Source organism: Salvelinus alpinus, chromosome 14 (genome assembly GCF_045679555.1).
Source record: "Salvelinus alpinus chromosome 14, SLU_Salpinus.1, whole genome shotgun sequence".
Lineage (NCBI taxonomy): Eukaryota > Metazoa > Chordata > Actinopteri > Salmoniformes > Salmonidae > Salvelinus > Salvelinus alpinus.
Window position 1 is genome coordinate 34,391,508 of NC_092099.1, and position 16,856 is coordinate 34,408,363.

A 16,856-nucleotide genomic window follows, 5' to 3' on the forward strand; every position below is an offset into this window, starting at 1 on the left:
TAGGCTGTTAAACTTGTTTTCATTAGAATGGCATTTTTTGGTGTCAGAGTAAATTTTACACTGCTCTACAAAAGCAACAAAGGCAAAAACATCATATGTTTGATCATGAAAGCTCATATGCCTATAGGTTTGCTGAATGCAAAGACCAATTTAACCTTTATTTTTATTTAATCAGGTTAATTATTTAACCAGGTATTTCACCTTTATTCAACCAGATGGTCTAATTGAGATGAAAATGTAATAATAACCTATTCAATAGTTGTTGTTTGTTTCTCGTTAAAACGGAGCAAAACAGTTAATCTCATGCAAGCAACCTATAGCCTACAGAAATATACCACAGGGGTGATTTTCACTGCATGCCGGCTACAAACACAAAGGTTTCATTAAACTATATTTGTTCTTTCCATGATATTGTAAAATCTTGCAAGTTAAAACACTACAAAACAAGTGATCTCAAACAACATAAATTGTTTGAATTGATTGCATAAATTGATAAACATAAATTGCATGAATTGATAAAGATGCTTGAGGGGGGACAAAAGTGCTATTTTAGAATGTGGGGACTAGAATATTCTTTCATTAAACAAGAGCAGTGTTTTTAGCCAGCCCTGTCGTTTATTTGATATTAACAGTTTTATCGAGAGAAAAAAAAAATCGACATGTTTTTATTACATGTTCATCTCAATGACACACACCTGTTTAAATAAAGGTGAAAAAATAATTAACCTTATTAAATAAAAATAAATCTTAAAATTAAATTATATGAATGGTCTCTGTGTGCAGCAACATGCCATTTTATTAACATTGCTTTCAATTAGATTATTTGTTGTTTTACTTTAGTGTGAAATTAACAAAAGAAATGTAAAAAAATGGAATATATTTTTTTCCCACAAAAAAATGGTAATGTCTTTATTCTGTGACCACCCCCAAAGAATTGGCCTACATTCTACTGATATGGTTATAACATTACAGATACATATTATGCATTTATGTCTCTGGGTGTAACTATGCATTGTACAAAAACTAGCTACAAAATATGTGAACTGAATGGGATGCTGATTGTCTAAATTTTCTTGCCTTGCATTTTATGACCATGACTGCTAGGGCCAGGACGAAACCACTAGCACAATACTCGTTAGTAGTGTGGCAAGGAAACAAAACACGAAGTAGATTTAATTTCTTTAGGAAAACAACCCTAATGTTAGAAACAAACATTATTATGTTGTCATCCAGAGTCATATTTATTTATTTTCCATGCTATAGCAGAGAATATTTTACATACAGAAATCTGCTTCGTGTTTTCTTTTTTGCCATGGTAAAAATATAGCAATACTGGTATAGTCCTGGCCCTAACGACTACAATAAACACATTGACTGACCCATCTTACCATTCAACTTTTATAACCCTGGAAGATGCCATTGTACAGAAATAAGTTAGTAGACTAGTTATAATCAACATGCAATCATATTGATTTTTGAATGGCAAACTTGAAGAGCTGTCATATGAAATACAAGTGAAATTAATTAACTTCTTCCTTTACCAGTGCAAGAGATGCCCAAGTATTTGATCTGTGAAAACTACTTGCTTGAGCTCTTCGAACATTGTCTATCTTCTAAAAACGTCTTTGAGAAGAATTTGAACGGGACTGTATGCCAACGGAATTGTGCCATCATCATGTCCTAAGTTCCCCATCCTCCCAAATTAAGGTGCCACCAACCTCCTGTGATGTTAGCTAACCCTTCCCCTAACCTTAACCCTTTAACCTAACTCCTAAACTTAACCCTAACTTTAAACCTAACCCCTAGCCTAGCTAACGTTAGCTAGTTAGCCACCTAGCCATCTAGCTAGAATTTGTAACATATCATGCGTTATACAAATCCATAATATATCATCAGAATTATAATTCGTAACATATCATACGAAATGGGTGATGGACATCCGCAAAGTAATAAAATACCATAAGAAACTTAGCATATCATACAAAATGGGTATCGCTGATTTACATACAGAATAATACAAAATGCTTTGAGACCAGGTTGGCAGAGCAGGGATATTCATTAATTGGGGATGAGAACATTGTGGTGATTTCCACTTGTAGCAGAGAAATATACTGAACAAAAATATAAATGCAACATGCAACAGTTTTAATGATTTTACTGAAATACAGTTCATATGAGGAAATCAGTCAACTGAAATATATTAATTAGGCCCTAATTTTTGCATTTTTAATTTAACCTTTATTTAACTAATCTATGGATTTCACATGACTGGGAATAAAGATATGCTTATGTTTGTCATAGATACCTTAAAAGAAATGGGCCTCACAATGGGTCTCAGGATTTCGTCACGGTATTTCTGTGCATTCAAATTTCTATCAATAAAATGCTATTGTGTTCATTGTCCATAGCTTATGCCTGCCCATACCATAACCCCACCGCCACCATGGGGCACTCTGTTCACAACGTTGACATCAGCAAACCGCTCGCCCACACGACGCCATATGTCTGCGATTGTGAGGCCGGTTGGACGTACAGCCAAATTCACTAAAACGACATTGGAGGCAGCTAATGGTAGTGAAATGAACATTAAATTATCTTGCAGCAGCTCTGGTGGACATTCCTGCAATCTGCATGCCAATTGCACGCTCCCTCAAAACTTGAGACATCTGTGGCATTATGTTGTGTGACAAAACTGCACATTTTAGAGTGCCCTTTTATTGTTCCCAGCACAAGGTGCACCTGTGTAATGATCATGCTGTTTAATCAGCTTTTTGATATGCCACACCTGTCAGGTGAATGGATTATCTTGGCAAAGGAGAAATACTCACTAACAGGGATGTAAACACATTTTTAGAGAACTAAGCTTGAGCTGTCCTTCTCCGTGGCCGACGTGAGTAAGACATTTAAGCGTGTTAACCCTCGCAAGGCTGCCGGCATCCCTAGCCGCGTTCTCAGAGCATGCGCAGACCAGCTGGCTGGAGTGTTTACGGACATATTTCAATCTTTCCCTATCCCAGTCTGCTGTACCTGCTTGCTTCAAGATGTCCACCATTGTTTCTGTACCCAAGAAAGCAAAGATAACTGAACTAAATTAATATTGCCCCGTAGCACTAATTTCTGTCATCATGAAGTGCTTTGAGAGGCTAGTCAAGGATTATATCATCTCTACCTTACTTGACACCATAGACCCACTTCAATTTGCTTACTGCCCCAATAGATCCACAAACGATGCAAACGCCATCACACTGCACATTGACCTATCCATCTGGACAAGAGGAATACTTATATAAGAATGTTGTTCATTGACTATAGCTCAGCATTCAACTCCATAGTACCCTCCAAGCTCATCATTAAGCTCGGGGCCCTGGGTCTGAACCCCTGCTCTGTGGATCTGGGTCCTGGACTTCCTGACGGGCCGCCCCCAGGTGGTGAAAATAGGAAACAACACCGGTTGAACACAGGTTGCGCATCTTCAACCTCAGGAGGCTGAAGAAATGTGGCTTGGCACCTAAAACCCTCACAAACTTTTACAGATGCACAATTAAGAGCATCCTGTCGGGCTGTATCACAGCCTGGTAGGGCAACTGCACCGCCCGCAATCGCAGGGCTCTGCAGAGGGTGGTGCGGTCTGCCCAACGCATCACCGAGAGCAAACTACCTGTCCTCCAGATGTCACAGGAAGACCAAAAAGATAATCAAGGACAACAACCACCCGAGCCACTGTCTGTTCATCCCGCTATTATCCAGAAGGCGAGGTCAGTACAGGTGCATCAAAGCTGGGACCGAGAGACTGAAAAACAGCTTCTATCTCAAGGCCATCAGACCGTTAAATAGCCATCACTAGGAGGCTTCCACCCAGTTATGTAACCCTGCACCTTAGAGGCTGCTGCCCCACATACATAGACTTGAAATCACTGGCCACTTAATAATGGAACACTAGTCAATTTAATAATGTTACATATTTTTGCTTTACTCATCTCATATGTATATACTGTATTCTATTCTACTGTATTCTAGTCTATGCCACTGACATTGCTCATCCTAATAGTTATGTATTCCTTAATTACATTATTTTACTTTTAGGTTGTGTGTATTGTTGTGAATTTGTTAGATATTACTGCACTGTTGGAGCTAGAAACAGAAGCATTTCGCTACACCCACAATAACATCTGCTAAACACGTGTATATGACAAATAAAATTTGATTTGATTTGTGCGTATGGAACATTTCTGGGATCTTTTTATCTACACTTCACATTTACACTTTACATGTTACGTTTATATTTTGTTCAGTGTACCAACAAATAGGGCACTGACTGACAGCTGTCAGTGTAACTAGCTAGCATGCTAACCTTAGCCAGCTAATGAAAGTTATGTGAGCACCATTTCAGTTAAGTCAGGTAAAAATAATTATTCTAGAAATAGACTCCTAGCCTACCTGTCAAGAGATGAGTCTCAGCTAAACCGTGCCTATACAAGCTGTTGATATGTTGAACTTGAGATTTGACGTTTGTCTGACTCTTGCCATTTGATCATTCCAGTGAAACTGTTTCGGATTCCAAATGTCATAGAAATAGAAAGAATATTAGCTCTGGTAATATGGATAGACTAACAATTGAACATTTTGGAGCGTATGGGCCTATAGAAGCAATGTGATTTTTTTTGTTGCCTGGCCTGGTGCCCCAGGTGGGTGGAGATGTCTCTTTAGTATACATGAGAATAGAGCACCACAGTATGAGTCATAATACCCATAAAACCTAGCAGTCAAACAAGGAAATGGTTCCAAATCATTTTTCCACCATACATTTGTCCCATAGGGGAAATAAGGACTGTGTTTCATGTAGGATTACCCTGGTGTGATGTTTCATTAACTGTGTAAATCTCTCTAGGACAAGGTGACTTTTATCAATATATTCGCAGGTATTTACCCCCCAAAGATTTAATGATCTGGACAAGACTGCCGAATCGAGACAAAGGTGAGAATCTCTTGATTAACTATCTAATGTTAGCCAAATTTAGTAATTAATACATTGGCAAAATGTCTTTAAACTGACAAAACTGTCTTATGCAAGTTTTAAATTGACACCATACCTGTTAGTAAAGGTGTCAGCTAGTAGGGTTGACGTGCAGGATCTTGCAGGGATTTGTAGTCTTGCATGAGGTCTACTTTGATGCTAATTAGCATTTCGAAGCTGAAAGTAAATAGAGCCGAATATATTGATAAAAGTCACCTTGTCCGACAGAGATTAACATGGATATCAAAGCGTCACGCCAGGGTAAGCCTATAAAATCCATTATGTGAAAAATGAATGCTGGGAAAAGGATTGGAACCATTTCCCTGTTTGACCGCTAGGTTTTATGGATATTATGATACCTCCACTCTGGGGCTCTACTGTCGAAAACGAGCAAAGCCTGCACACCAGGGGGCACCAGGCCATGCAAAACGAATTAGCGTAAAACGATAGTGGCCAAAACCATTAATTTTGGGGGACCGGGGATCTAAAATGCAATATACTGTATCACGGAATTTTACCATTTCTAAAATTGTCATATTTTTTTATGCAGACTAGCTAAAATAATAAGTGAAACTTCACAAATGATCCAATGGATAATAATTTTAAAATGGGTAGGTGCAAAAAAAAATTGTTGCTTTTTCTTTATGGCAATGGTGGCCAAGTCTGTGTTTGTCACTAGTTAACAAATCTATTTACACATTTCCCAGGAAGAGCAGTTGCTGCTTTTGCAACAGCTAATGGGGATCCTAATAAAATACCAATAAAATATCAAATACCTTTAGCATGACATCTTCAAGTTTGTGTGACAGTTTTGAATGTGGTTCAAAAGGAAAATAAAAGTACTTTCTGAATGTCCTTCACTCCTGCCAAACACCGACCCTCACTGCTGTTAACAGAACCATGGGAAACAGTGCTAGATAGGCAGAGGCGAAGGACACTGTCTACCTGTCGCCACCACCTCCTGCTAGCACAGCAGGTGGGAGGCTAGGGCGACACTGTGTACTAGCTAGCTTGCTAGTGAGAGACACTGTGTGCTAGCTAGCTTGCTAGTGAGAGACACTGTGTGCTAGCTAGCTTGTCGCCCCAGCCTCCCACCTGCTGTGTATCAGAGTCCTCCTTAGGACAAGCTGACTGAGCTAGCACACAATGTCCTTCGCTCCTGCCTGCAGAACACCTGCCCTCGCCGTTGTTAACAGAACTGTGGGAAAACAGTGTGTGTGTGGGGGGGGGGGGGGGGGGGGGGGGTACGGTGTCTACCGGTGTACGGCTAGCTAGCTACCATTGTCGCCCGCCCCTTCTTCTGTGGGGTTTATCGGCGGCTGGCATCCAACATTAATGTGCATTAACCCCACCTATTCTACTGGAGCAGCCCCTGACCTAATTTAAAGACTTAGTATAACGAGGGGTTCCTGTACATGCAGAAATGCCCCGGATTGCAGACCGTAATTGCACCCTTGTCGTAGGACCTGGAGAAGCCAACTCATATAGGCAGCACACCTGTAGGGAATTTGCACCTCTCAGCAGCCATCGTCTTCTCAGCCTTATCTGTAAAATCATTACACTGACATAAATGTAAGAACATAAATATTTTATGTCGAAATATGGTGAAGACACCAAGAATGGCAAAGATTCAAACATGTTTCAACTCACAAATCTGATGGAGTATTGCTATATGTTCCTGCTTTATAGCTAATGTAATAGCCTAACATGAAAGAATTGACAGGTCAATGAACAATGTTATAATTAGGGAAGCACGATATATCGGTGAACATATCGGAATCGGACGATATTAGCTAAAAATGCCAACATCGGTATTGGCCCGATGTTTAGTTTAACGCCGATCTGCAAAACCGATGTCAAAGCTGACGTGCATACCTATATAATGTAGGTAGATGACGTAATGATGCCACGTAAACTTTTGCGCTACACGTGCAACACAGCATTCTTAACTCAGCCCACAATGTCTGCTGTGTGGATTGAGCAGTCAACAAGTCGAGCAGTCATTTGAAAGAGTAAGAACATTTCAGCGAGACAACTCAAAGGCGAAAACCATTAACACCAAGATAATGGAATTCATTGCCCTTGACAATCAACCATTTTCTTTCGTGGGTGGTATTGGCTTTCGCCAACTGGCCTAGCACCGGTACACACTAACAAGTGCGCTATTTTTCAGATGTTGCCCTACCGGAGTTACACAGTAATAGCGTCACTGCTATTAGCTTCACGACATACATACTATGGAACGCCGTTTGGGTCTTTGCATGTTCAAAAATATACAGTAGCACTGCCAAAACTGTACAAAAAAGTCTGCAAACACTGGCCACGAACGATGTGTTTACAATGCCGCGTTGGTAATAATTGATGAAATGTATCACAAGCCACTTTAAACAATGCCACTTCATATAATGTTTACATACCCTACATTACTCATCTCATATGTATATACTGTACTCTATACCATCTCCTGCATCTTGGCATCTTGATGTAATACATGTATCACTAGCCACTTTAAACAATGCCACTTTAGATGTTTACATACCCTACATTACTCATCTCATATGTATATACTGTACTCTATACCATCTCCTGCATCTTGGCATCTTGATGTAATACATGTATCACTAGCCACTTTAAACAATGCCACTTCATATAATGTTTACATACCCTACATTACTCATCTCATATGTATATACTGTACTCTATACCATCTACTGCATCTTGCCTATGCCGTTCTGTACCATCACTCATTCATATATTTTTATGTACATATTCTTCATTCCTTTATACTTGTGTGTATAAGGTAGTTGTTGTGAAATTGTTAGGTTAGCTTACTCGTTGGTTATTACTGCATTGTCGGAACTAGAAGCACAAGCATTTCGCTACACTCGCATTAACATCTGCTAACCATGTGTATGTGACAAATACAATTAGATTTGATTTGAAGCATAATTTGTTCGACTGCAACTCCTGGGGTAGCTAGATTTAGCTTGGTACCTAGCTAACACCAATACAACCAGCCTGAAAACAATGACCAGTAGAAACTGCAGTCATTTTCATTATTCTTAGCAATGATTTAGGAATCTTTGTGAGTAAGTATTAGCTAGGTTGCCACTTGTTGTTCGCCTATTGAAATTGAACTTCAGTTCATGAAAATAAATAGATAGCCAGTTACTTAACCCTGTTGCTAACCGCAAAGTCCACTGTTGTGGCTAATCCTTATTGTGGCTAGCTTCACATAGATGGTCCGACCACCATTAATCAAATAAGAACTGTCTTATAAATTAGGGTTATTTTAGATGATGACACCTAGCTATATAGTTAGCTAGCTAGCTAAACAGATATCATTTTGCTATGTTTTGGGGGAAGAACATTGTTTGCATCCATGAGCTAGTTAGCTTTTTTTATGACCAGCACTGTAGGTCCGCGAGACAACTTTACCAGCATCATAGCATACGTGTCGATAAATCGCTGTGACATATGAACTACAAGTGATAGTGTAATCAATGTGTAATAACTACGGAAAAAATGTATGAACGTGTTTAATTATTATGTGACGTGTAGTCATATTCAGGTCTTGATTGCTCAACAAGCTTAATTGATTGGTCAACAATATTAATTAAATAGTGTTTTTTGACACGCAAAGACCAAAACGGAAATCCTGGTTGAGAATGAAACGACTGAACAAATGAACAACGAAACAGCACAGCAAGTAAGTGAAAGAAATAGGTTTTGATTATGTTTTACTGGTAATGGGGACATAAGTAAATGCCAACAAAATAACATTTTGGTCAATGTGGTGTGTGTGTCTAACCTTTATTTAACTAGGCAAGTCAGAACAAATTGTTATTTACAATGATGGCCTACCCTGGCCAAACCCGGACGACGCTGGGCCAATTGTGTGCCGCCCTATGGGACTCCCAATCACGGCTGGATGTGATACAGCCTGGATTCGAACCAGGGACTGTAGTGACACCTCTTGCACTGAGATGCAGTGCCTTAGACCGCTGCGTCCGTGTGTGTGTTAACTATTTAACTGTACTAGAATGCTTAAAAGGCCGCTAAAATTCTAAATATGGGTTATCGGTATCCGGGTTTTTTTGGCAAGGAAAATATCGGTATTGGCCAAAAATGTCATATCGGTGCATCACTAGTTATAATGTTGTTAATGTGTTGTGTTTATACACAGGCATTATAACCCTCACCTTGACAGATGGTAAACAGTGCAGGGGTCATGTTAGTACAGTGTCTATTATATTCTGTAGTGAATTCCATTAATGCAACTGTTAGGAACTGAATTAATCAGACGTTCATGGGTCATGCAGGCGTTTGGAAAGTATTCAGACCCCTTGACCGTTTCCACATTTTGTGATGTTACAGCCATATTCTAAAATGGATTAAATGTATTTCTTACCTCATCAATCTACATGCAATACCTCATAATGATTAACATGAATTTGGAGAGAAGAAATTATTAAATATTAAAGCATTGGACCTCTCACTAAAGGCTTTAGTAATCCAAAAACTATACTTAAATCCAAACTGGTTCTCTAGCAGATTAGTAAGAATGGCTCACTCCATGTTCAAGAATTGCCTTTTTCCCTTCATTCAGATTACAGCCTCTCACTTTCGGTTATTTGAATTAATCTCCAAAAGATTGCTATTTTTAAAACAAGCCATAGAAAGATGTTTGCAATTTCAGTTTAATCCACCAGAAAAGACAGAACAAATATTTAAAAAAAATATTATGGTTAAACTAAAATATATGAATTGATAAAAAAACATTATTTTTGAATAAAAAACAACCATATAATCTTTGTAAATTATATAATGAATTGGACTAGTGGAGTTGTCACACATGCGTTACCAGAAATATATGGAAATGTCGGCTCTATCCAAAATAACAACCAACTGATTGCAGCATTACCGCATAAATGGAGGAGGCAAGTGGAAAGGGGAGAAGGTAAGAAACTTGTCTGTCTGCCCTGCATTAAAAACCAAAATTGTCTAAAGACAATTGTGATAAATAAAAAAAAACACACCAGTTTCATTTAAGGACCAAAAACTGACAGCTGCGCCAAACAAGTTGCAAAATAGCTGGGAGGAGATTTTTGATGTACCGATTCCATGGCACATATGAACTGATACACAAAACAAGACAGATTCAAAACTTTGAGTTTTTTTATTTAAATTATTATACAAAATTCTAGCAACCAATAGAATGTTATATATAAGGGGGATACAACCATCCCTGCAGAATTTGCTGCGAAGACACAGAATCATTAGATCACTTGTTTTGGTACTGCCCATATGTAGCTTGTTTTTGGTCGCAGGTTCAGGAATGGCAGAACATTTTTAACATTTTCTTGGAGCTAACTCTGCAAATAGCACTGCTGGGTGATTTGAAAAGTAATAGTCAATTGATAAATAATATAATAATACTCTTAGAATTTAAAACAAATCTTTAACTGTTACTCGTTTCAGGCTTAGGTCGCGCATGACTACCTTACAGGAAAGGCATTTAAACATATATTTTTTTATCAAAATGCAAACTTGTATGCCATCTCTAAATAGGAATAAAATTGTTAACTTACGAGCCTAGTTGGTTTAGCCACGGAAAAAGCCAGGAACCTTCCCACTAGCCATGATTGGCTGTGATAATGGACACGTCGAGAGATGAGTTCGGATTGGTCTGTTATGTAGCACGCTTCTGTCTATAACATGAGCTCAGTATGTGTAGGTAATCCTTTCTAACGTGGCTATTTTGAAAGATATCACGAAGAACTGCATAAGTGTTGCTAATGCTCTCCACTTTCTGGAGGACCGAGTTTTAAAATCAGTGGAATGCCCGGTGGAAGCAGAGTATGATAGCTAAGGAGATGGAGAAAATTCTGGCGTTTGATCGCAAATAATGCGGAGCGAGTCGAAAAGAGAGCACACAGAAGAAGGCTGTGAAGAAGTCTCCGGATTACATCTTCAAACTAAGGGTAACAATGGCATCCATGACAGAGAGGGAGAAGTGTTCATCCATGTACTCGGGTAAGAGACTCTAGCTAGCTAACTTTTCAGATGTTATACATTTCTAATTTTGTCCGAAAGTTGTTTTCATTGCAAGTTAAAACCAACTGTTAGCTAGCTAGCTAATGTTAGCTGGCTGGCTTGCTAGATAACATTATGTGTATGATCTGCATAATAATATTACTCGTATCTCAGAGCCATTTGCGTGGCTAGTTATAGCCTAATGTTAGCTAGCTAACTAACATTGAACCTAGCTAGTTGGTTAGCTTTAGCTACCATCAGATTCATGCTAGCTAGCTAGCTACATGTCTAAACAAAAGACTCCACTATGCAAGTAACCATTTCACTTTACCATTTACACCTTCTGTATCCTGTGCATGTGACAAATTAACTTTGATTTTATTTGATATAGGGTGTGTTACCAGAGACGGTAATGTGAAGAACAACATGACCTGCACCAAAGTCTTTTAGGACTTTAGGATGTAACGTTAGGTCAACGAGACAGTGTCCAAGTTCTAAAATTCTCCGGTAGAATGCCCTGCTTTTAATTCGTCAGACTCACAACCGTAAACTATTTTCTGTAATTATCTCGCCATTAACTTGTAAATAATGATCTTGCTGTGAGTTTGTTTTCCTATAATAACGAATACAAATTACCTAAAGTTAAGACAATGTCAGCTATATGATATGGTCATTATTTTAACTGGCTACCCAGCTAACTTACCGTTAGAAACGAACGAGCTACCCAGCCACCCAGAACGAGCTACCCAGCTAACTTACAAGCTAGAAACGACCCATAACATTATTTAGAAAGTTGCTTTTAGTTGACTGGTTTGCTAGATTGACAAATACTAAATACATTTTTAAACGGACAAGTTTATTGGTGTTAAAATACACCAGTTATGCTATTTTGGACCACCAGGCTGCTGATGTATTTCATTTTGTGTTTATGCTTTTTCATAATGACAACGACAAATTTGATGTTCGACGACAATAGAAGGTTCATGATGTCACTGTGATAACTGTCCACAGACATGTCGATAGATGCAGTATACAATGCATTCGGAAAGTATTCAGACCTCACGAATTTAAAACACATTTTGTTATGTTACAGCCTTATTATAAAATTGATTAAATTGTTTTATTCCCTCATCAATCTACACACAATATCCCATAATGACAAAGCAAAAACAGGTTTTTCGATTTGTTTTGTAAATGTATAAAAATGTAAACTGAAATATCACATTTACATAAGTATTCAGAGCCTTTACTCAGGACTTTGTTGAAGCACCTTTGGCAGCAATTACAGCCTCGAGTCTTCTTGGGTATGACGTTACAAGCTTGGCACACCTGTATTTGGGAAGTTTCTTCCATTCTTCTCTGCAGATCTTCTCAAGCTCTGTCAGGTTGGAAGTCCGGGCTCTGGCTGTGCCACTCAAGGACATTCAGAGACCTGTCCCGAAGCCACTCCTGTGTTGTCTTGGCTGTGTGCTTAGGGTCGTTGGCCTGTTGGAAGGTGAACCTTCGCCCCAGTCTGAGGTCCTGAGTGCTCTGGAGCAGGTTTTCATCAAAGATCCCTCTGCACTTTGCTCTGTTCATCTTTCCCTCTATCCTGACTAGTCTCACAATCCCTCTCGCTGAAAAACATCCCCACAGCATAATGCTGCCACCCCCATGCTTCCACGTAGGGATGGTGCCAGGTTTCCTCCAGACGTGATGCTTAGCATTCAGGCCAAAGAGTTCAACCTTGGTTTCATCAGAGAGTCTGGTTTCTCATGGTCTGAGAGTCCATTAGGTGCCTTTTGGCAAACTCCAAGCGGGGTGTCATGTGCCTTTTACTGAGGAGTGGCTTCCATCTGGCCACTCTACCATAAAGGACTGATTGGTATAGTGCTGCAGAGATGGTTGTCCTTCTGGAAGGTTCTCCCATCTCCACAAAGGAACTCTGGAGCTCTGTCAGAGTGACCATCTGTTCTTGGTCACCTCCCTGACAAAGGCCCTTCTCCCCCAATTGCTCAGTTGGGCCGGGCGGCCAGCTCTAGGAAGAGTTTCGGTTGTTCCAAACTTCTTCCATTTAAGAATGAAGGAGGCCGCTGTGTTCCTGGGGACCTTTAATGCTGCAGATATGTTTTGGTACCCTTCCCCAGATCTGTGCCTCGACACAATCATGTCTCAGAGCTCTACGGATAATTCCTTCAAACTCGTGGCTTGGTTTTTGCTCTGACATGCACTGTCAACTGTGGGACCTTATATAGACAGGTGTGTGCCTTTCCAAATAATGTCCAAGCAATTTAATTAACCACAGGTGGACTCCCATTAAGTTGTAGAAACAAGAGGAGGAGGAGGAAGAGGAGATGGGAGGATGAATAGGAGATGGTAGGTGGTGGAAGGCGGAGGAGGTGGAAAGGGGAGGAAGAATGATTAGTTGGGATAAGGAGGAGATGGAAGGGGGAGGAAGAAGGATTAGTTGGGATAAGGAGGAGATGGTAGGTGGTGGAAGGGGGAGGAAGAAGGATTAGTTGGGATAAGGAGGAGATGGAAGAAAGAAGATAAGATCAAGGGAGGTGGGAGGAGTAAGAGGAGATGGGAGGAGGAGTAGGAAGCGTCAGGAGAAAAAGGTAGGAGGAGGGAGCGTGTGGCTGGTGAGAATGAAAGGATGTGGGATACCAATGGGCAACCACTCAAACCCCAACATGTGACAGTAGTTATTCCAACCAAGTCGCTCAAGATCCAATGCGAAATTCTTTGTCCTTCCAGGTACCCAGGACCCAGCACATTGGGAGATGCTTTCAAAACCAGCCTCTAGGGGCAACAGTGAGGACTATTACCATCAAGTAGGCTTAGTGTTGCAGATATCTCCCTCCCTCCCTCCCCTCCCCAGGAGTGGCTTTAGTGGGGATCATTAACTGAGCTCTGAGGGAAGTTAAACTCCTGGGAATACAGCCAACACAGATATGCATGCTCACTAACACACATATGCACAACCTACAGGTTTCAACATCAGAGGAAGAGAGGAGCGATTCAGACCCAGATTATAACTACTCTCTTAGAGCTCCACTGAGAAACCTTTGATGTTTCACAACCTCTGGCAAAGACCTGCTAAAGTCTGGCTGTACCTCTGCCAGTGTGTCTGTGTATCTGTTACACTGTTGTCTTTATCCTCAGTTTGTTTCAATGCTGAAGATGGGCGAGGATGAGGAGAGGAGGGGGAGGAGGAGAGAGACAGGAAATGGAGGAGTAATTTAAGAGATACTCACCAATAACAAACAGAGGAAGAGAGACTCTTTCTGACTTCCTTTCTGGAACATTTTCACACCTTCCCCTGAGAAAGAGAGAGAGGAAGAAAGAGAGAGAGCCAGAGAGAAAGAGAGTCAGATGTACAGTACATGCATTTTGAAACCCATGCCTCATACCCCTACCATGTCTCATAGTGCGTGTGGGTTACACTCCATTGTGTGTGTGTGTGATACCGTTCTCTACTTCAGGTTATTATTCCTCTGCCCTACTGATGTGATGAGATCATTAACAATTCCTCTATTAAAGCTCAGTCACTGAGGAGAGAGAGAGGGAGTGTGTTAATGGGTGAGAGCAGCCTGGCAGAGGAGGAGAGGATCAGCCTGTTAAACCTCTGACACAGATGTATTATGGGTAAACAGTCATTAGAGGGACTGTGCTATTTGCTTTTGTTTTAGTTACTGTCACATATCTAGAAACCCCTTTAACTACTCTGGCAGCACATATTTACTACACTTATACAGGCACTGTATGTCACAGGGAAATACACTCTCTCTCTCCGATCTGTACTTACTAAGGTATACAAGCATTCACAGTTACATTGAAGAACATATAAAACAAAAATGTGATCAAACTTCAAACATGATTTATACCTTTTTATTCATGAATTTAAGGAATAATGTCAATGTAAATGATTTAACTGTTTATAGCAACACTACGTGTGTGTGTGTGTGTGTGTGTGGTTGTGTGCGTTCTTATGTGTGTATTGTGTCCATCTGTGTGTGTATGTTGCCAGGCTCAGCCCTTACCTACAGGAGACTGATTTTTATTGGCCCACTCCAAGCGCTACAATAACAGTCAGCTCGTATTTCTCTAAATAAATTATGTGAGCGTGTGTGCCAATAAAGTATAAATAATGTCGTCAGTGTTATTGGAAGGCGATGCCTTGGTGAGAGAGAATCTTTCCCCCCAGAAACACCAACTATGTAAAGCGGATTTAAACAGAGACATTAACAGTAGGTCAATAAACACACAGGATCTCAGATCAGTTTCAACACTGTCCAGGCTCAGGGAAACTCTGTGTCATTAGAGACATTCTTAGTTACAGGTTTGATTATTTGTGCAGTTTAAAGTGCTTTTATAAACAGATCCAGTCTTGTCTCATTCTGTGAGAGTGCAGGTTTTCTGACACACCACATTAATGACCCACTGCAACCTTTAACGGAGCTGTATTATTGGATGTAAACAAACACAGACTTTTACTGCAGGCTAATTGCTCCCACCACAGCTAGTGTGCGCTCTCTCTCTCTCCTTCAGAGGCTGTGTGTGTGTTTGTGCATACACGTGTGTGTGCTGGCGTGCTGAAGAGTGGGTGTGCAGGCAGGCAGTAAATCCTGCAGCCCTGCAGTCAGAAGGAGGACTGAGCTGTTGCCTTGTTTACCTGCCTGTTTACCTCCGTTATAAACCATAGCATGCATACACATAAACAGAGCTAACTTTCTGACAGACCACTGGGCTTATTCACATTCACTATGGTTGCACAACAAACATCATAAATCGGCCTTTTGGCGTTGCACGTGCAATCGTATTCAGAATGTACCTTATTCAGTGTTAAGTGAGCCACACCAGCCAAAGAGAATGATCCACTAGTCAGTCAGTGTCTCAGTGTGTCCCTCTCTCCCTCCCTAGTGGCATGGGAGGCAGGTAGTCTAGCTGTTAAGAGCGTTTGGCCAGTAACCGAAAGGTTGCTGGTTTGAATCCCTGAGCCAACTAGGTGAAAAACCTGCCAATGTGCCCTTGAGCAAGATATTAGCTCAGGATAAGAGCGTCTATTAAATGACTAAAATGTAAATGTAGTACTACGGAAGTGTAGATCACTCTCTTACACAAACACACAGAACAAAAAGTCAATTAGACAAACCCAGGATCGGATGGGGAAATTCACATGTAAGACATTCTGTCTCAGACCCATAGCTCACAGCAATCTAAGTATGCCTGTCTATAGGGGTAATTATATTCACTGCGAATATGTATTTGAATAGTAACTATGACACACAGTCTCTGCATTGGAGAGGTTGTGTCACACACATACTGTAATTATTGTTATCAAGTAAATTTCTCATGGAGTCTCTGACAGATAATTGCAGCATATGCAAGAAACAACAGGTTGAAAGAAAGAGACGGAAGGAGAGAGAGAGTGACTGGCTTTTCACGGTGGTTTCACAGACATTACGAGGCTGAAGTGTTGGTGTACTGTAGTGTACTGTAGTGTTTGTGTACTGTAGTGTACTGTATTGTTTGTGTGTACTGTAGTGTTGGTGTGTAGTGTTGGTGTACTGTAGTGTTGGTGTGTACTGTAGTGTTGGTGTGTACTGTAGAGTTGGTGTACTGTAGTGTTGGTGTACTGTAGTGTTGGTGTGTACTGTAGAGTTGGTGTACTGTAGTGTTGGTGTGTACTGTAGTGTTGGTGTGTACTGTAGTGTTGGTGTGTACTGTAGTATTGGTGTACTGTAGTGTCGGTGTGTACTGTAGTGTTGGTGTACTGTAGTGTTGGTGTGCACTGTAGTGTTGGTGTGTACTGTAGTGTTGGTGT

At 40.4% G+C, this 16,856-nt stretch overlaps 1 protein-coding gene across 3 annotated transcripts in view; it reads right to left on the bottom strand.

Moving 5' to 3' along the window:
* Positions 1 to 16,856, bottom strand: part of LOC139538827 (tumor necrosis factor receptor superfamily member EDAR-like) — a 52,107-nt gene that overhangs the window by 22,968 nt on the left and 12,283 nt on the right. For all 3 annotated transcript variants that reach the window (XM_071341305.1, XM_071341306.1, XM_071341304.1), the window contains exon 2: positions 14,287 to 14,351. In XM_071341305.1, the coding sequence (XP_071197406.1) occupies positions 14,287 to 14,337 (51 nt within the window). In that variant the 5' untranslated portion in view covers positions 14,338 to 14,351. The remainder of the gene's footprint in view (positions 1 to 14,286; positions 14,352 to 16,856) is intronic.